This window comes from Ochotona princeps, chromosome 13 (assembly GCF_030435755.1).
Source record: "Ochotona princeps isolate mOchPri1 chromosome 13, mOchPri1.hap1, whole genome shotgun sequence".
NCBI lineage: Eukaryota > Metazoa > Chordata > Mammalia > Lagomorpha > Ochotonidae > Ochotona > Ochotona princeps.
Window position 1 is genome coordinate 32437932 of NC_080844.1, and position 21617 is coordinate 32459548.

A 21617-nucleotide genomic window follows, 5' to 3' on the forward strand; every position below is an offset into this window, starting at 1 on the left:
TGGCTCATGGTCTGCCCCGTGGGAGGGGAGCAAGTCGCGGCAGGATTGTGATTTGCCGGGACGAGTGGGAGTGCCGAATTGTGTCTTGACATCCGACTGGGCAGAAGGGGAGCTCCCCGCTTTGGGGTCTGGGCAGGCCAGCTGGGCGCAGCTGGACCGGGTCTGGCTTTGCGAGTGAACAGACTTTTGGCTTTTGACCGGGTCTGGATTTGCGAGTGAACAGTGTTTGCCTTTGACAGAGCCGAGTGAGAGGACGTGGACCGAGGAGATGCCGAGTTCCGACCTGCTCACATTGGTAAGTCCCTCCTGGACCTGCCTGCTCACCAGGGCCATGTGACCCCCCCCCTTTTTTTTTTAGTTCTCAAACTCTGAGGGACTCAGGGTGAAGATTTTACCTTTGAAGCTTGCTGTTCAAGTAGCATTGATTTTCTGCCACGTTTTGTTTGGGGTTTGACTGTCAGGCCACGATACGTGGCTGAATGCAGAGTAGGAATGCAGTACAGGTAGAACTTCAACGTTCTCAGAAAACTCATTTGGTTTTAGTCTCTCCTTGACTACCCAGCTTGAAAACCTCTGTCACTACATTTCATCAGAGTGTGCCCTATCTTCCTAAGCAGGTCTTTGTCTCCCAGAACAGAATTAGAAGGCGGACCCCATGTGTCTCATTTGTTTGAAGATGAATGAACGCTTACTCTGGGACTCTGAACACAGCAGGAGGTTAACAGCCACCCCTGGACTAGGTTGTGGTGGTCCCTGGGAGCCCGCCTACTATGACATTTTCTTCTTGGGTGGGCTGTGACTGTGTAGGCTCTTCAGTATGAGGTATGTGGGGATCCCATGGCTTTCCCATAGAGATACAGAAATATGTCTTGTAGAATACATCATTTCTCGGAGTTTGGCATTTCTTTGTGTACAATCAGCGATTTAAACGTCAGACTTGTCTCTGTCTTATCGTCCCAGAAAGGCAGTTGTTGTCCCTGGAGAATTGGGAGAAGGACTGGTGAGGTTTGCTGCTTCCTCCAGGGCTAACCTCCAGCAGGAGGGGTGTAGAGGAGGGGGGCCAAGCTGTGATCTCTATTGGTTTCTGGTGGAATGAGGATGGCCTTAAGCTGTGTGTGAGAGACAGATCCTAAAGAAACGGCTACTTAAAGTAGTTCCTTGCTCCATATCACCTGGATTATCAGTAGATAATTAAAAGAGTTACATGATTTTAAATTCTTATTCTACGAGTATTAGAAACGTCAAAAGCTGTAAACCAGCGAGAGGAGCCAAACCCCACCATGCCCTCCTGGCGTGCCCATCTTTGCCTCAGTCCCCTGGGGACAAGTGCTGCCAGCCTCTTGATGGATTGGCACAGTGTGGCTGGTGGGTGGTGTTGCTCTCAGAGATCAGCGTGTTTTTGTTGTGGGTTACAGATCTGCATGTGAATAGATTGTTTTTTTTCTTCCGGTACAGAGATGGGCTTCCTATTTCTTGGGCTTCTGAGTTGGCATCCGCTGTTTAAGCAGTGGTTGCTTTTTTCCCCCATTCACTTTGGAGTCAGTGTTGCTTTGAGGTCTTGCTTTGCCCCTTTCTGCTCTGGTGGTCTGAGAAGGCTAGGGGATGTTGTTCTGTTGGTTTTTGTGAAGGATTCATCCACCGATAGGCATGGCCCTCAGCAGTCATTTTCAGGGTGCTTTCAGGGTGCGTGCAGTGTCCTCCCCTCCCTGGCTTTGATGTGCTGCTTGGAGGGGAACTCCACAGAACTGTTGAAAAGGGCTGGATCTCTGTGGGACACAAACCACTGTGGTTCTGAGTGCATGGTGTTTTCCTAACTGCTTTATAGGAGATGAGACAAGTCCTTGGCCCTCCAACTTGGGCCAGGCATGTGAAAAAAATCTGGAAGGCAGAGCAGCATCCCAGTATCTCATAATGAGGAGCAGTCTTTGAAGTTGCAGTGCATTGTCTTGGAATATACTGAAAGGTTTTTGTAATACTTCCAGTAAATGGCTGTCTATCACCTGTCCTGACTGCTCATGGAACAAATTAGCACATGCTAGGAACTAGTATAAGGTGCAGTAGGAATCATAACTCCTACAGTTTATATTTGTGGTGCATACATTATGTGACATGTGCACAAGTAGATATTCTACATACTCTTTTTTTTAAAGATTTATTTTTATTGGAAAGACAGATTTACAGAGAAGAGAAACAGAAAGATCTTTTATCCACTGGTCTACTCCCTGCATGCTCGCAGCAATGGCCGGAGGTGAGCTGAGCTGATCCAAAGCCAGGAACTTCTGGGTCTCCCATGAGAATGCAGGATCCCAAGGTTTTGGGCTGTCCTCCTTTGCTTTCCTAGGCCATAAGCAGGCAACAGGATGGAAAGTGGAATAGCCGGGACATGAACCAGTGCCTATATGGGATCCCAGCACTTCCAAGGGGAGGATTAGCCAATTGAACCAGATGCCAGGCCCTCTACATACTCATTTTAACAAAAACCTTTGAAAACCAAGGCTGCAATGGTCAGATTCTCTGATGTGTATAGACCCTCACTGAAGAATGAGGGGGTGTTGAGGCTGAGAAACCTGCTCGGGGTTCCCTAACACAAAAGAGAGATGGCCAACGCCTGGGTGCTCTGTGCTGCCCTGTGGGTGGGGCATTGCATTTTGTCCTGGAGCCTCACTGATCTCTTTCACAGTGTGGCTCGGCCCTGTTCTGTTCAGGGACCTGGCACTGCTGGAGAGTGTCCAGCTCCATCATCTGCAGTACCTTTCTTGGGAGAAGTGTGCCGCTCAGCATTTTTCTGTCACTCTTGGCTTGATAGGAGCCAGCCTCTCTCAGCAACTATTCTTCTTGTTTGTGTTTTGGTTTGGAAATGGAATCTTTCTAATTGTTTGAGTTTTATCTTTGACCTTTGAATCTTTTTCAGGGAAGCTTGCTCTTCTGATCTGAAACAGGATTTTAGCATTAAACTGTTAAAACGGACATTAAAAGCTCATGTCTATTGTTTGAAGCCAGTGTGGTGTTTATAAAATTAGCTAGGAAAAAGGGAAAATTCATTGGGACTAGTAGTTAGGACATTTAAAATTTCATTGTTATTTGAATGGTTATGTAGAATGAACACCATGTTTGACATTCGTCCAATCTTATATGTGAATCAAACAATAATAATCTCTCAACCTTTGTTCTAGGGGAAAGGGTTGTTATTAATAGATAAATTCCAAATCCCAGTATTTGGCTTAGCATTGCATGTCAGGAATTTTTAGTAACATTTGCCTTCTTAATTAGGCTTTACCCTGTGCAGTGTTGCGTACAGTTTGTACACTTAGATGGTACAATTGAGAATTGGCCTTGGGTTAAGAATTTTCCATAGGGAGTTGATTTGTAGGGAACCAGCCTGTATGTGTAAACATACAGAACTCAATGACTGATAGAAAAACCATGCTGTGGGGTGAGGGGAGGCAGGGGTGCTCTGGGAATGCAGGACAGGTGAAGGCTTGGTGTTGTTAACTGGACATTTCTGTCATCTGGCCTGCTCCTGCAGTGTGATTGGGTGCTCAGGGATATCTGTGGTACTGGGCAGTTAGAGGAAAACCAGTAGGGTGTGGTCAAACAGCCTACGGCCTGCACCCGGAGAGACACTGTCCTCCAGGTACAAGGGACAAGGGAGAGTATAGTTTTGAAGTCGGGAGAGTTTAGCTGAAGGAAAAATTCACCTGTATGGGTGTAGCCACTGCCTACTGGTGGTGGTGGAGAGGGAGTCCAGGGGATAAATCCCTCCAGCTCTTCTACTCTGATTTCCACTGTATCGACCTTGTGGTGTCTGAGGGCTAGGGAGTCCTGGAAGGCTCAGGGCAGAATTGAAGAGGGTTGAATAGAAGGTCTGGAGACAAAAGGGGGACTTCGTTTTAAAGAACACAGCAGGAAGACAGAACTCAGGCACAGGCCATGGATAGGGCTTGAATTGTTACAGAAAAGGGGGTGTTTTGGGGCATAGTAACAGGAGGAGGACATACCTACAGGCAAACAGTCCTGGCAGCTTTGGCAGGCCCAAAACTGCATTGTGTCCAGTGTTGAGTAGCGTAGAATCTTCCTTGCCTTTCGGTATCCTGTGGTCCAGCTTTCTTGCTCCATAGGAATGCCTCCCCCAACACCCTGTCAGGTGTGAGCATCCAGTGTAGTCCTTATGCTTTTGGAAGCTTTACGTGTTAGAATGTTTCTCATGTTTTCTCATGTATCCAGATGAATCGCTTAAGATTGGTTTGAGTATGTGGGTATATAACAGAAAAGGTTAAAATCACAAAGTTATTTTTTTTTTTAAAGATAGAGATATATTTCCTTAAAGAAAAAGGAATTTGGAGTAGGCAGTTCTGGCCCATTCATTCCTGGCCTATTCCTTCTCAGGTGTTTCAGACCTCAGGCTGCTGGTTTCCCTGCCGGTAGTGGAACCTGTCCTGGTGCAGGGGAGCCTGGGGTTGCAACTTTCAGGTTCAATTTTCATTCAGCAGGAAGAAGAAAGGGAAGAAGAAGGTTTTGCCTTCCTTTTTACTTAGAAATGCTTTCGTGTGAAATTTAGGAAACATATATTTCATGTGAAATTTAGGAAAGGGTGTTTAAAGCACATATCTACATTTTGAAGAATAATATAGAAACCAACCACATTCCTACCACTCACCATTTACCCCAACACCATATGCCCCACCCTGTTACATACATCCTCTCTTCCCTCCTTTCAAGATAGAACCATAGTCCTGACCTTTGGAACAGTGATTAGTGCTCCCGCTTATGCATACATAGTTTAGTTTTGTTTTTTAATTTGGTATAACTGGATTTGTATGTGTTTCTTGAGATTTTCCTATGTCAATATTTGTGAGACTCATCCATGTTATTGTATGTAGTTAATTCCTTTTCATTATGTGTTGGCAATGCAATTTATTTACCCACTTGATTAATAGTGGACATTTGAGTTATTTCCAATTGGAAGTTTTTTTTTTTTTTAACTTTATTAGAATGAGCTTTCTTTAGATGACAAGTCATCATAGATGTAAGAATTTTTCTGGAGTGGGAGTGCTGGATTGTAAAGGCCATACATCCTTAGGTTTGCTAGATGCTGCCCAACTTAATTGAGACTGATAAAATTTATACTAAGAGTAGAGTGTGTTTCAACCTGACAAACTTGGTTTTTAAAAAATGATTCTTAAAAATATGTATTTATTTGAAAGACAGTGAAAGAGAAGAGGAGACACTGAGAGGTTTTCTATCTTCTGTTCTCTCCCCAAATGGTTGCCAACAGCCAGGACTGAGCCAGGCCAGATTTAGTTATCAGGAATTCCTGCCTGGTCTCCAACATGGGTGGCAGGGGCCCAAACACTTGGTCCAGCTTCTGTTGCCTTCCCTCATGCATTAGTAGGAAGTTGGATTCGAAGTAGAGTAGCAGGGACTTGAACCAGCATTCCTAACTGGAATGCTAGTGTTGGAATGACAGGCTTGGGACCAGTACTCTGATATAGAGTGCTGATGTCATAGCAGGCTTAACCTGTTGGGCTACAGCATTGGCCTGACAAACTTGACTTTTTTATAAGGCCATATATTTTTTGCCAGTCTGGTAGGTGGGTAAATCTGATGGTTCCATGTGCATTTCCTGATTACTGATGAAGTTTAGATATTCATTTGAATCTCCTATTTTTTAGATGCTTCTCTAAGTCATGTGACCTAATCAATCATTTGTCTATTTCTCTGCATAGTCCTATTAGATTTTGTGTATACAGGTACTTTTAAAAGTTAGTGAATTTTCAGAACTCCTTATGGGAGGAGTTTGCTGAGGTTTGTTACTAGGTTTACAGTTTGTTAAAATCTGGGATGGGCACAGTGGGTTAAGATGACTTGGGTCCTCACATCCCATATTGGAGTGCCTGGGTTTGAGTCCCAGTTCTGCTTCTGAGTCTAGCTTTCTGCTGATACAGACCCTGGGAGGCATCGGGTGATGGCTGAAGTGTTTGGATCTCTTACTGAGTTCCTGGCTTTGGCCTGTTGTATCTTCAGCTACTATACCCCATTTGTTGAGCAATGGATGGGAGATTGCCATTGACTGCCTCTCTGCCTTTCAAATTAAAAAAAATTTTTTTTGGTGTTTGTATCTTTTGTAGTAAATTGAGCTTTTTGAAATCTAACACTTTTAAGTTTAAGTTACATCAACTTTTTATAATGAAACAGGAACCATAAATGAGTGAATGAATGAATGGGCTATTGAAATGACGGAAATTTCAGAGCTGTCCTCCTGGGCTGTTTTTCTGGCACGTTGGTATTAATGTGTCTCGTTAGCCCATGAGGTGATTATGTGTCACCTTTGAATTTAAGGAAACATGGGCTTTGCTTTTTGAGAAGAGTCAGTAATGGATACCGATTGTGATGGTACATTAGGTCAGTAAATATTTACATGTAGACACATGGCACCCAGATCAAGACAGAGAGCGTTCCCAGTATTGCAGCAGGATCTGCACGTCCCTTCCCATTGAAACCTACCAAGAGTGGTCTTTCCTGTCACAATATGTTAGTCTAACCGATTATTTTGTTTTAAAGGCAGAGTTACAGAGAGAGGAGGAAAGACCGAGATTCTGCATCTGCCGGGGCCAGGAGCCAGGAGCTTCTTCCAGGTCTCCCACATGGGAGCAGGGGCCCAAGTACTTACATCATCTTCTGTTGCTTTACCAGGCACACTCACAGAGAGCTGGATTTGAAGTGGAGCAGTCAGGACTTGAACCTGCCCATGTTTGTTGCTGGTGTCTCAGGTGAAGGCTTAACATGCCACACTGCCAGCCCAGTCTTGTTGAATTTTATGTTACATAGGAAACATATGCCGTGTTCTCTTTTGAGAGTGCAAGACCTTTTTGCTCAGCATGTTATCCGAGAGTCAGCCATGCTCTTGTGTCCTACTAGTTGTATTCTTACTTCTGTGTGGTATTACAGTGCATACGTATGTTGCAGCTGATTGATTCCTTCTGCAGTTGATGAACATTTGTGTTTCCAGTTATTTTGGCTATTGTGAATGACACTGTTATATTCCTGAATGTGTCTTTTGCACACAGAAATAGAATTGCTATGGTAATGAATACTGCCAAACCAGCCCTTCAAAGTGGTTTTACCGATTTATATTGCTTTAGGTCTTCCTATTGTATAACTTTTGGGTTTACCTGTGGGTAGCAAATGTTAAATTTCTGTTACCTGGACACTAAACTTAGGAGGGGACTGAGTTTTCCTGGAGAAGTATAAGGGGAATTTTAAGATGGGAAATGCCTTTCATTTTCTCTGGTTTCCTGAGAGTAAAGTCCACTGCATTCTTGTTTATACAGGAAGAGTAAACATTGGATGGGGATGAAGCAATCTTGATTCTTTGAGTATCAAAAGGCCTTACTCAGGGCAGAATGTAGCACTGCAGAGTAACTTTATAGTGGTTAGTTAGAATGGACATCCTCTGGAACCCCTCAGAATGAAAGTGGCTCTTGTGGGTACGTCATGCTGACACTCCAACACTCTGTGTGGAGGAAAGCGTGTTCTCTGGAGGAGGGTCTCACACAGATCAGTCCCATGTTGAACTCCAGTTGGTCCTGATGGCACCTGCTCTTGGAAATACTGAGGCACATAGAAAACTTTGTTTGCAGTCTCTAACAGAGCAGAATCTGGGACAGACAGGAGAATGCCAGTGATGGACCCACTCCTTGTCTAGCTACTTTGTGGCCGGAGAAGATGGTCACAGGTTCTACGCCACCTAGCTCTTTGTGAAAGAGTTTCAGGTGCTTCCTTGAGTCATGTCCTCTGTTGTCAGTAGCAGTCTGTCCGCATGGCTGGAAGCACACAGGCTTATGATGTGTACATAGAGTTGGTGACTGATTTTACCTTTCTGCTGGTAGGTGAGAGGGCACTTGTACATTCTGATTTCTTCAGTAGATTGTTGCAGGTCAAGCCTCAATTACACATGTCTCTTACAGACCTAACAAACAACATTTTAATGCATGCATTTGATCACAATTCTGGAAGGAAATACAAACATAAACATGACATACAAACTAGCTAAAGCTCATCTTGGCTCTCTTGTAATTCTGAAACTTTACACAAGTTTCTTTTTCCTGGCTATCAATAGAGAATTCAGATCCATGAAATATTTGGTAAATTTTTTATTTGCATTCATTTCCTTATTGCTTTGTCTCATTTAATACTCACAGCAGGCCTGTGAGTGGGTGGTACTTTATTTTTGTTCCCTGTGAGTCTCCTGTTGAATTAAGGGTGACATTCTGCACGTGAGAATTATCTGGTTGCATGGAGGTCATCTGCTTTTAGGCGAGACTTTGTGTAGACGTTGAGTGCTAGCTCAGACTTCCCGAGTCACTGAGGCTGGCCCTGTGTAACACATTCTGACGTGACTCTCAGGGAGACCCCAGGAGTAGTGATGAAATGGCCTTTCAGAGTGATGCTTGAAGGCAACTGCCCTCTTTATCTAGCTGGGCAGTTGTTGTAGTGTGTGCTTAGGCACTGCCAAAAGAAAAAATTGGAGCTTTAGAGATTTTTTTTCATTTAGCAGTTACCAATGAATGTTGATAAACTCCTATGGGATGTTTTTTCAGACAATAATGGCTGTCTGGTATTTGTCCAGTTTCTACAAAATGTGAAGTGACTTACTATGTATAATACTTTTACTTGGAGTCCACAGCATTACACTTTCTGGGATTTCAGTTTCTGCTGTCCTTGTCCTATTTGGAAACTTTTTCCGAAGGCTTCCCCTGCACCCTGGCCAAGGAAGTCTGAATCCTTAGATTGTTGGTCTTAGTTGAAGAAAATATCAGTGGTGAACATAAATGGAATTGCTGGGTCATGATTTTTTAAGGTACAACTCAGAGTGTATGTGTATGTGTGTTGACAGTTTTTTTTTTTTTTTTTTTACTTTAAAAAGTTTATTTGAAAGGCATAGTTATACACAGAGAGGGAGAGAAAGAGAAAGAAAGAGTTGGGGAGAGAGAGAGAGGATTGATCTTCCATGTACTGATTTACTCCTCAAATGCTTGCATTGGCTGTGATTCAGCTAGACTGAAACCAGGAACTGGGAGCTTCCCTCAGGTCTCTCATGTGAGTGCAGGGGCACAAGCACTTGGGCCTTCTCTGCTGCTTTCCAAGGCACATTAGCAGGAAGCTAGATTGGAAATGGAGCAGATGGGACTTGAATCAGCACTTGTATGGGATTCTAGCATCACAGGTGGCAACTTTACCAGCTATGCTACAATACTGGCCCCCACCACAGCATTTTAAAAAAATATTTATTCGAAAAGTGCATGTATGTATGGCTTGTTAAGAGTTATAAGCCTGTTTGGACTATCCTAAAATTCGCGAAGTTCAGTAAAAATCACACTTGAATTCTATAAGCTGTTAAATATAAAAATGAAAATAGACACAAGACAACTGAATAGTACCCTATAACCATTTTTAGGTTTATAGCAGCCGTTGTGTATATACTAAAATTGAGATGTCAAGGAAGTAGTTACAGGATGTGGTTAAAAGTTACATTTTCTAACATGTTGATCACTCAATACCATGTTAATTAACTTCATGATGTTGTTAATTTCCATGTTTCTTCCTGTTGTTGAAGTTGTGTAGTGGTATCTCATTGGTGGGGATGATATCCTGCCAGCTCTACTTTCAGACCAAGGATGGTCTGCCAATAAAACTGTTGAATTTGTCTGGACAATAAGATGCTGGACTCTCTGCATGGTCCATGCCCACAATGAAGGAATCATGACTGGATATGGTCTGCACTACTGTAGCAATTTGGAAGAATTCAATATGGGGAGAGGTTGGGGGAATCCCAGAGCCTATGAAACTGTGTCATAAAATGAAATAAAAAAAAGAAAAGAAAAATGCATGTATGGGATAGACAGAGATCTGCCATTTGTTGGAAGATCTGTAGCAGTTGGGGATGGAATTCAATCCAGCTCTCCTATGTGGGTGGCAGGGGCCCATCTATTTGGACCATCACCTGTTGCCTTCCAGGGCATACAATAACAGGAACCTGGACTTGGAAGTAGGAGCCAGCACTTGAACCCAGGCAATCTGATAAGGACTGTGGGCTTCCCAAGCAGGGTCTTCCAACTGGCCAATTATCCAGCCCCACAATCAAGTTTAGAACCATTCCAAAGAATCCCAGAACTTGGGCCCAGCACCATAGCGTAGTGGCTAAAAGTCCTCACCTTGAACGTGCTGGGATCCCATATGGATGCCGGTTATAATCCCAGCGACCGTGCTTCCCATCCAGCTCTGTGCTTGTGGCCTGGGAAAGCAGTCAAGGTCGGCCCAAAGCTTTGGAACTCTGCACCCAAAGTTTTGGAATCCTGCACCCACGTCAGAAACATGGAAGAAGCTCCTGGCTCCTGGCTTTGGATTGGCTCAGCTCCAGCCATTGTGGCTGCTTCGTGAGTGAACCTTCGGACAGATCTTCCTCTCTGTCTCTCCTCCTCTCTGTATATCCGCCTTTCCAATAAAAATAAATAAATCTTTAAAAAAATGTGTTAATTTGAGTAACTGGATTAAATAGATCTTTTGAAAAAAAAAAAAAAATCCCAGAACTCAACAGCCAAGCCTACCAGTCCCAGGCAACTATTGTATCTACTTTTTGCTTATAGAGTTGTTTGGGACATTTCGTGTTAAACTTTCATATGATTCCATACGATATATGTCTTTCATTATTGTTTCACTGACTGTAATGCTCTCACAGTCCCTGTATGTTGTGGCATGAACCAGAACTGTACTTTTTATCTAGACTGAGGGTCACAGACCCGAGGAGAGGATTTCATGTAGCAGTCTCCAGAGTTGTTGTAGCTCGCCTAAGGTAGCACTGGTCAGTGCATATTTGGTATTTCTCATCTCTGGCTGCATCATGGACAGGAGGGAGTTGCTACAAATGGTTATGAATTTGTAAAGTCTTGGTGTCTTACCTGTAACAAAAAGAATCCTTTTAGCACAATGAATGTGGGAAGAGAGACACTCAGCTGACTGCCTCCCCAGCTGTTAGCTCAAGGAAGTGAAGACTTCTCCTTTCAGTGCAAAGGAAAGGGGGTTATTTCTACTAGAGCTTATTTGTCTGAAAGTTCTCCTTTTTCATCTTCAAAGGATAGCAAACTTTGTACTGCTTTCCCAAAGTTTAGTTTTATTTATTGCAAGGCAGAGTGACACACACACACACACACACACACACACTGAGAGAGAGAGAGAGATCTTTCAACCACTGGTTCACTCCCCAAATGCCACAGCAGCTGGGTTTGGGTCAGGCCAAAACCAGGAGCCAGTTACACCATCTGGGTTTCCTGTGTAGGTGGCAGGGGCTCAAGTACTTTTAGCCATCATCTGTGGCCTCATGTGTTCATTAGCAAGAATGTAGATCAGAATCAGGTAGCAGGATCTGAGACCAGGCGCAGATCTGATGCACATGTTCTAAGTGACAACTTGCTGTTGTGTGCTGCAGTGCTGCCTGCCCCCATTTGTACTTTGGAAGGTATCACGTATATGTGCACATTAATTCATATAGCTATTTACTACCAGCAATTCTGGTAATTCATAGCCAGTTTAACAACATACTAAGTGCAAGTCTGCACAGAAGTATTTTCCTGTTGTACCTACCCAACTTATCTATAATTACTCTCCCTTCTCCCTCTCCCTGAATGTTCTGCTCACGAAACTTTGTTTTATGCATTTTGGTCTTCTCTACTTTTATGTCCCCCATGGTTCCTCTCAGATACAGTCAGAGGAGAGTTGCTCCAGGATTGTTACTTGACCGAGTGAATCAGCATCTATCTTTACTTGGTATCTTGTCCTGAGCACAAAAAGTAATTAACTCATTAAACGCTGTGATCATTTAGCAGTGTTTATGGCCATCAGCGTTTAGGAGCTGAGAAGCTGTGCCTTTCCAGTGAGTGCATTCCTGGTGGCCTTTGAACATTGCTCGTCCATCTCTTTTCTGTGGGCAGGATTGTTCCCTCTCTCAGTGATGGGAGGTGCTTTCCCTCAGTAGTCCAGAGCCAGAGGGAGAGCAGTTAGACTTCTAAGTGCTTGTGCAGTAGGGCTGGACATAAATATCTGGGAACATGGGGACTCTTAAGTGCTTCAAGATAAACTTCTTAACCTGGATCTCCTGACTGACACAGTGGGATTTTAGAAGTGTGCAGTTTGCTCATTTATCTCTCTAGAAATGATGATTCAGTCACAGCAGGCATTTCTGTATCACTACCAGCACTTATTGTTTGCACTGTTTGGTTTTGTTGCTCAATTCTTACTTCTTCTTTAATGACCCGTGGGAGTTTTCCCTTTGGGCCTGTGATGTTTTTGCTGGTAAACTTAATGCCTTTTGAGGCTCTGAAGACAATAGTGTTTTTTTCACTTATTTTAACTGTGCCTTTTCAAGTTCTGCAGAATGTGACATGAAAGAAAATCAGATCCATTTAGGTTTGTTTTTCATGTTTGTAAAGGAAGCAGTAAAGTAAACATTAAGTACACTGATCTTTTGGGTCCTTTCTGTGCTATAACTTCACTCCTTAACCCCAGTCTTGGACCTTGAGGACCATTGATCTTAAGCTTCTCAGGCAGTGGGTGAACTGGGTAAAACTGGTTTTTGTTTTCCTCAACAATTCATTCCTGTTTTAAAGCTCAGAGTTTTTTGTTTTGTTTTGTTTTGTTTTGTTTTGATATGGCTGTTGAATCATACCGTTGTGCTAGAGGTGAAGAAAGAGTGAAATGAATGCTTTGTTTCCTATAGGATTATATGGTAGAGGGTTTTGATTGTCATTAGTTGTTTGGCCCAGGGATAGGTGTTAGCCAGGAACAGTGAGTTGATCCAAGGGGCCTGCTGGGGAGGACTCTGCCATTCACATTGCCTGGGAAAGCCTGGTGTATGTCTCTCTTCTGAGTGTCTGAGAGCTAGTACTGCTAAGTGTGGTGATTGTCCCCTGGGCTTATGTTCACTCAGTTACCAAGTAACTCTTTTTTAAAGAGAGGGATTCTTAACCAACTTAATGCCTGTCATCATCACTGGGAGAAGTTTTTCAAAATACATATTTCTGGGCTTTCTTCTCCACTGAATGAACCTTGAGATGGGGTAGTTGGAGACATATTGTGGATATGATGTTGCTGCCCCCTCTGATTTAGTAGAGAGCATTGAACAGGATGATAGCTTTTGATAGGGAGGCACTGCCTCTGGCTGGGTCCCAGGGAAGGGACCAGTAGTTTCTGAGTTTCCTCTGAACCTATTTTATGATTCTGAAGATGACCCTTTCATAGTTATTTTCAGAGTAACATCTTTCACTCTTTGTATTGGGAGCAGATACATTGTAGAAGTTTGAATCTGTAGCTGAGAGCAGATTGGTGTTTTGAAAAAAAAAAAAAAAAAAAACGATTGGATGGCAGTCCACACGCTGGTTGGGCTGTGTAGGACACTGTTCAGATCGTGTCACAAAGGTGTCTGTCTTAGTTAAGGAAGCCCTCACAGTTAGGAGTCTTGGAGCCCTTAATTTGGCTGGTGGAATAAACCAGATGATGGGAGTATGAGAATGGTTAGTGAACCTATTAGTCTTCTTTTTTGTAGCACTGGTGGTTTGGCTCTTGAAAACTGGGCAGTGGAATTATAGAAAAAAGCAATACATTTTGTGCCAGAAAATCAGTGTTGTGGCTTTGCCATTTCCAAGCTGTGTGTGATCTTTGGCACCTCTGTGTCTTCATTTGTGAAGGCTGGGCTCAGCTCTGATGGCCTGTCATGTGGCGGTCCAGTGAACTTGTCAGCCGAGTGCCAGGGTGTACAGAGTCTAGGCAATCCCCCAGTTCACTGTCACTGTGCTTTGTTAGTGGAAAGAGAGGAGGTAGAAGCTTCTCAAGTTCTTGCAAAGCAAAACTGTCAAAAGTGTATGCAGTACTGTGATTGTTTCACTTGAATTGCATAAATACTGTGTTCCTGCTGTGTTAAATGCTCCACTTTAGTCACTGGAGGAGATACAAGACTTAAATCTTCCCTGTTGTGTTCTTATCCACACCTGGTACCACAAGAGAGTACATGGATTGAAATTATTTTTAGTTGTTCCACCTTACTAGGGTTAAGTGCTTCTAGGACAGAGTCATTCACGATGCAATTGGTCAGTACAGTTTGGCTCTGATGGATTCTTTAGAGATAACCTGAAATAAGTCATAATGGATATTTGGCACTATAGAAGCTCAAAGAAGACATTTCACTGTGATGTGACTGTCATCCTTATTTAGAGAAGTTCCTTTCCCAGAATGCTGATTTTATGATTCTGCAGAGGTCATCGGGATCATTCAGGTGGTTCTGCAGCTGGGTCTAGCATTGAGATAGCAGTTGGTATGTCCACATCCCATGTCCAGCTTCCTACTAATGCAAGCCCTGGGAGGCAGCAGGTGATGGTTCCAGGCACTGGGTCCTTGCCACTCACATGAGAGACCTAGATTGAGTTCCCAGATCCTGACTTTGATGTGACCCAGTTCCTTCTGTTGTGGGCATTGAAGGAGTGAACTAACAGGAGATATTCATTCTCTCTCTCCACCTTCAAGGTAAACCTTTTTAAAAATGAACTAAAATTACTAAGTCATTACTGTTTTGGCTGTGTTTTGATGTGAATGAAAGACTCCCTAGGTCTCTGCTACAGCCTATAGTCTACATTTGGACAGACTTTTATTGGAGAGGTATAGGTTGGTGTAGGAACGCAAGAAAACCAGCCTGTGTGCACTTCAGTTTTGATTGTACAATCTTAGTTTACATTGCCCTGGGTAATAATGAATAACAGAATCACCACATTTTTCTTGGCAAGGACTGTGTAAATGGAACTCTATTGATTTCACTAGATTGTAATGTGTTAGTGATAGTCTGCCAGTGAACACTGGGAACCAGTTCTGGATACTGAGTCAGAAAGGGTGTGTTCCAGCGTTCCCCTTAGTATCAAACCCATGTTCAAGAGCCAAGTGACACCTTTTCACTTTAGAGCCTCTGCTTGTGAAGTGAAAGTGTTGGACTTGCTCTCTGAGGTTCCTTTTAGCTCTTATAGTCTGTGTTTCCCGAGGGCTGGTGTATTGCATCAGGACTCAACCTGGGGTTTGCACTGTGTCTAGGCCCAAAGGAACCACCTCATCGTTTTTGTTCCAAGGAGATGGGTTGCATTACCCCTCAGAGCCCAATAATACAGTGAGCTGTCAGCACTATGAGGTGCTTCTTCATTAGGGACCAAGCCTCACCTATTTGTAGTAGTCTTAGAAGGATTTTAGAATGATGCCAGGAGATGTAATTTTTGTAATCAACTAATTGCATACTAAGAAAGTTTGTCAGGAACCATCCCTATAAGTACCATTCTGTCTTTGCAGTTGGAGAATTTGGGTATAGCACCTTTAAAAATATCCCTCTGAATTTAAAGAGTCCCATTGGCTTCTTAAGAACCAAAGCAATTTACCAAAGAACATAGATTGTTGATGAATATAATCCTACAAATGTTAGTGGGGAATGTCTTGATTTTAAGACTTTTTTTTAAAAATGAGCTTACATTTGCTGATTTTTCACTGTCTTCCTAATGCTAGTTATGTTCCTTGCTTATACAGTGCTGTGAGGGGCAGGTAATATCCCTAGTCGTCTTTTGACATTGGTAACCTTTGTTTTCTGGGTGAGTTTGGAATCAGTATCACCAGAGGAAATGCTGATCTGAATGATTGCTCTACTGTTACTCACTCGTACACACTGTTTCATGTTTCTCCATACTGATGGAAATCATAACATACCTTTCATGCTGATAGATCTCTGCTTTTTCCCAGGTTTTGGCTGGTGCTGTCACTGCTTAACAGAGTTGACGTTGCTCATAGCAACAGTGAGCTCTGGGGAATGGCTAGCAAGACCTCTGGGAGGTGGGGTGTAGATAAGCTGTTTCTGTGGATATCTCTCTAGGGAACCCAATACTCACCTGTTGTTAATTACTTTACCCCACAGTCTAATTACTAAGGGTATTGTCTGGTGCATTTGGGCAGCTGTAACATGGTGCAGGAGCCATAAACTGGGTGACTTATGAACAAGAAGAATATATTTCTCACAGTTCTGTAGGATGCAAAGTCCAAGATCAAAGCAATATCAGATTTGATGTGTGATGAGGGCCTGCTCTATATCCCTCTAGAAGCAGGTTCACAAAAATGGTTTATAGAAAGTTTCTTCCTGTGTTGTTATATAGTGGAAAGATTAAAGAATTCTCTGGGTATCATGCTATTCAAAAGGCTCTGCTGTCACTTAATACTACAAAGGCACCTAATATTATCAACTTGGGAATTAGGTTTTAACATATGAATTTTGGGGTGAGGGACAAAAACAGTGCATTGTGAGTACGAATTTTTTTAAAATTTATTTAATTGCAAAGTTAGAGAGAGTAACAGAGACAGTCTGCCATCACTCGCTAAGCCCCATAACATCAGGACTGAGCCAGGCAAAAGCCAGGAGTCCAGGTGGAGACCCAGACATTTGGACCATCATCTGCTGCCTCCCGTGGTGCGCGTTAGCAGGAAGCTGAAATTGGAAGTTGAGCTGAGACTTCAGTCCAGGCCCTCAGATGAGGCATGTGGGTGTCCCAAGCAGTGTCTTAGCCAACCACTCAACCAAACATCTGCTTACGCTTTCCCAAACACTGTGTATGTGGAGATCCACTAAGAACATAACTCAACAGCTCTTTTTCAGGGCCCGACGCAGTGGCCTAGTGTAGCAGTTTAAGTCCTCACCTTGAACGCGCCTGGGATCCCATATGGGCGCCAGTTCTAATCCCAGTGGCCCCACTTCCCATCCAGCTCCATGCTTGTGGCCTGGGAAAGCAGTCAAGGTCGGCCCAAAGCCTTGGGTTCCTGCACCCGCATGGGAGACCCGGAAGAGTTCCTGGATCCCAGCTTCAGATCGGCACAGTACTGGTCATTGCAGTCACTTGGGGAGTGAATCGTTGGACAGAAGATATTTCTTTCTGTCTCTCCTCCTCCTCTGTATATCTGACTTTCCAATAAAAATAAAATAAATCTTATTTTAAAAAATAAAAAAATAAAAAAATAAAAAAAATAAAAAAAATAAAAGTATTCTTTTCAGTTTCCCTTCCTTTGGTAGTCTTACCATGGTTAATGGTGATACTGCTTAATCAAGTCTTGAACTTAATAAATTTGGAAGTATCCCATAGCCAACAAATAGTCAAGTTCTATTTGCTTTTTCCGTCTCCGGAAATCTTTTAAATCTATACCGTTTTTTCATCCCCTATGTCATTTATTTGTCCCCTAGATTATTTCAGTATCTCTTAACTATGGTACAACACTAATAATTTAATCTTCTTGTCTGTCACCAAGTTATCTATTTTGTTTTAAAAAAAAAAGGTACTCTTAACAATCTATGCCTTTTGCTTTGTTACTGTTCTGTAATTTGCTTCTTTGAAGAAAGTTTATTTCTTTTCATTTACTTGAAAAGGCAGAATGAGAGCAAGAGGGAGAGACCACCCATCTATCCACGAGTTCACTCTCCAGATGCCTGTAATAGCAGGAGCTGGATCAGGCCAAAGATGGAAATTGAATCCAGGTCTCCCACATGATTGGCAGTGACCCAACTAGTTGAGCCATCATCTGCTACCTGCCAGGATGCACGTTAACAAGAAGCTTGAAGTGGAAGTGGAGCCAGAATTCAAGCCCAGGCAGTCTGATATGGGATATAGGCCTCCCAAGTAGACTCTTACCCTCTAGGCCAGTCCCTCCCCCTTTAATTCTTTCCAAATAGGATAAATGTTATCCTGTCATTATTCCCTAGGTAAAGTAGATAGGTCTTCCTCAGTGCTCTTTGCACTCTCATTCTTTTTATTGCTTTTTCTGAAGAGTTCATTTTTGTGTGTGTCCCTGTGTAATGTAATGTACAGATTGGTGAGTACTTCTCCCATTAGGTTGTAAACCCAGAACCAATTTCCTTGAATGCTTCCTCAGTCTCATGCCTTGAATGTGGTATGAACTTACTTTGTACAGGTAAGTATGGAGGGTTGTAAATATGGTCCAGCACTGGCCTGTCTTCAAGACCTTCTCCATGTAGTCAGGGAGATAAGGAGGAGATGTGCATGGCAGGTTGCGATAACCTCACTTGAGTTGTGCAGAGCTTAATGTGAGGAATACTCGAGGAGAACTGAATTCTCGTGATGAGGTACTCTGGGAAGTTGACACATGGAAGCACTTCTTGCTTGTGCCAGGTATTGTGTGGCTACGTACCGTGGTAAAACATGATCCCTGCTTCGAAAAGTTTTACAGTCCAATTGGGCCTTCAGAGCAAAGATAATAAACTACCACCTGTTGACCAGATCAAGACCTTTACCTGTTTTTGTATAGCTGAAGAGAGATTTTTGCACTTGTTAAGATTTTTTGAAGCAATGTTTTTGTGACAAGTGACAATTATGTGAAATTTGCAGTGCTGCGATTAAATGAACAGGCACATTCATCTATTCATACATGATCTGTGACTGCGTTTGCACTGCAACAGCACAGTTAGAGTCTGAAATACTTACTGTCTGGCCCTTTTTGCTGGCTGCTAGATTAGGGAATGGGGAAGTCTGGCATAAAGTAGAGAAGAGGAGGAATGACATCCATATTGCGAGAGCTTGTTTGTTAGTAGAGTGGTGTGGTGAATCTTGGTGAGCACATTAAAGCTTTAGGACTGACATGGTAATTTAACACCCCCCCCCCCATCATTTTCTGAAATAGGCAAAAGGTCAGAAATCCGGTCAAAGTCCACATGGCTTGTAAGTGCAGTGCTACACTGCAGTGACCGGTACAGACACTGGGGGCTGTTGAGGATGATAAGATTATTGCTGAGATGGGGCAGGTCTTCCGTGACCTTGCCCTTGAAAATTGAGTTAAACAACAAACTGTCTTTCTCTCCCTGAATGTAATGTTTCTGTTTTTCTTCTCTCCCCACCCCTCCCCTTGTATTTCTAGAAGGCCTTTGAGCCTTACTTTGAGATTTTGGAAGCATACTCCATAAAAGCCAAGAATTACGTTAACGGGCATTGCACTAAGTATGAGCCCTGGCAGCTGATTGCATGGAGCGTTCTGTGGACTCTGCTGGTGGTCTGGCTCTATGACTTTATCTTCCAGCCGGAAAGTAAGTATGCTGTCCTGTCTCTAAAGGTATAATGGAGCACCATGGACCTGGGGACTCACAGCTGAAGGACTGCCCTGATTTCTTGCCTTTTGGTTGGCTCTGGTTTTAAAATGTTTAAATAGAAATAGTACAGCATCTTCTGATTAATAATAACTCTTTGTGTAACTGTTGCTGCTTCCATTGATTTTTTTAAATATCTATAGCTTAACCGAAGCTATTGGGAAGTTAGTCCTTGTAAGTTGTACATGTATACTGGAGTTTGGATTTCTTCAGTGTCGGCTTCTTCCCTAGAACATAATTGCATTATAATGGAGTTCCTAGAGTAGAAATGGGTTGTTTTGCTTTGAAACATCCTGCAGTAAACACTGTAAAAATTGGAACAGCACTCATGTGGCCATTTGCTCATTTTGAGCCAGGTGCTGCAGTGGGAGTATCTATGCAGGTATTGCAAGGCTGCTGACCTCTTGAAGTTTAACTTAAGATGTGATGGGCCAGTGTACCTTGAGTTTTCCTGGTGGTGACTCGGGTTGACATAAAGAAGAAGGAAACCACTTCTCAGGGAGTACAGATCAGTATCTTAGAGATCACTTGTCAGTACTCCACATTCTGCTTAACCCCTTTTCCTACCCACTAGCCTCCTCCCATCTGGAGACTAGTTGCTTGGGACCATGTCATTGCTGCCTCCCCATCTGCACTGGCTGTACTTAACTGAGTTTTGATTGTACTGAAGTAGAAATAGCAGAGGTAGTGCGCTGTACCCTTTCCCCTTTGGTAGGGTGCATTTGTGATCACTATCTTGGGATGCGAGACTGGTAACACTGAGGAGATCATAGAATGCTTTCCTTGTCCCAAATGTCCACAATGCTTTGCTACTCTGATAACATCTGTTTGAACAAACTCCTGTTACTTTTATACTTCCTTTCCCCTACAAAATCAGATTTAGAAGCCAGATTCTGTTTTTATCTCTTTACCATGCAGATAGCCATCAAATTGTTCTGGTAACATTTCACTGTTATGGTGCAGTAAACGTTGCACAGCAAGATAACCACAAAGTACGTGCCACTGTTCTCAGAACTGTTCAGTTAATGTGGAAGTGAAATGTGACTGTGCTGTCTGAAAGCCCAGTCCTCAATTTCTGTTCCTAGTCCTTGCAGGAGTTTCTCATGAACTTTGATAGTTGAGGCTACTCAGCACTGTTGCTGCATTTGCTCCGTGGGTTGGAGATGGACATACCCCATGTGGTTCTGTCCAAGCTTGCTCCTTCCACAGGAAGTAGTCCATTCTATGAGAGAGATGCCCTGTTCTAGAGGACTGTAACGAGTAGCAATAGATGTACTTACTATTCTTTTTTTTTTAAGGTTATTTGCTTTTATTGGAAAGTCAGATATACACAGAGGAGGAGAGACAGAAAGATCTGTCCGATGATTCACTCCCCAAGTAACCACAATGACCGGAAATGAGCCAATCCAGAGCCAGGAGCTCAGAGCCTCTTCTGGGTCTCCCATGCAGGTGCAGGATCCCAAGGCTTTGGGTAGTCCTCGACTGCTTTCCCAGGCCACAAGCAGGGAACTGGATGGGAAGTGGAGCTGCCAGGATTAGAACTGGCGTCCATGTGTGATCCTGATGCATTCAAGGCGAGGACTTTAGTTGCTAGGCTACTGTACCAGGCCCATACTTATTTTTCTTTTACTATGTGCTTACATAAAATTGACCATTTGAACTATTTTTAAAAATCTTTATTTAGGTATTTGAGGTGCTGTAGGGCAGAGAGAGATAACAAAGAGAAGGAGAGAAGGACAGAGTGCTTGAATCCCTCCACACCTGCAGTGGTTAGGACTGAGCTGGAGCCAGGAGCTTAGAACACAATCCAGTTCTCCTACATTGATGGCAGAAACTCAATCTCCTGGCACATTAGCACTGCCACTCAGACTTCCTGCATTAGCAGGAAGCTGGAGTTAGGAACCTGAGCAGGAAATAGAACCCAGGCACTTCAACATGGGTTATTAGTGACTTAACCGTTAGGCTAACCATCTACCCATGTTGTTTCAAACACATTGTATATGTATACATAGATGATGTGCAGTGAATAAGTGGAGCTAATTAACATGGTGCGTTACCTCACATGATTCTAAAGTGCATGTATTTCTGCTTTCAAGTTTTACAGCTCACTGTACCTGTGTTTTACTTAACTAAGAGTAGAGGCATAGCCATTTTAGCTGTTCGTACTTAGCTGTATTTTGTATTAAAAAGAAATATGTTGGCTTGTGAACATTGTATGGGAGAAATGTTCTTAGCAGTGTGTTAATGGGATATACCATCTAACTATTTCTGAACAGAACGGACTCCAAGTCATTTAGTGCTTTTTTTTTCAAGATTTATTTTTATTTGAAAGAGTAACAGAGAGAGATAAGAAGATACACAAATCGTCCATCCACTGGTTCACTCCCCAAATGGCTGCAATGGCTGA

The 21617-nt window shown here is 43.0% G+C and overlaps 1 protein-coding gene across 4 annotated transcripts in view; it reads left to right on the top strand.

Annotated features, from left to right (window-relative positions):
- SGPL1 (sphingosine-1-phosphate lyase 1) overlaps positions 1–21617 on the top strand; it is a 72398-nt gene that overhangs the window by 24867 nt on the left and 25914 nt on the right. For all 4 annotated transcript variants that reach the window (XM_058671498.1, XM_058671501.1, XM_058671499.1 and 1 more), the window contains exons 2-3: positions 240–295; positions 18985–19150. In XM_058671498.1, the coding sequence (XP_058527481.1) occupies positions 240–295; positions 18985–19150 (222 nt within the window). The remainder of the gene's footprint in view (positions 1–239; positions 296–18984; positions 19151–21617) is intronic.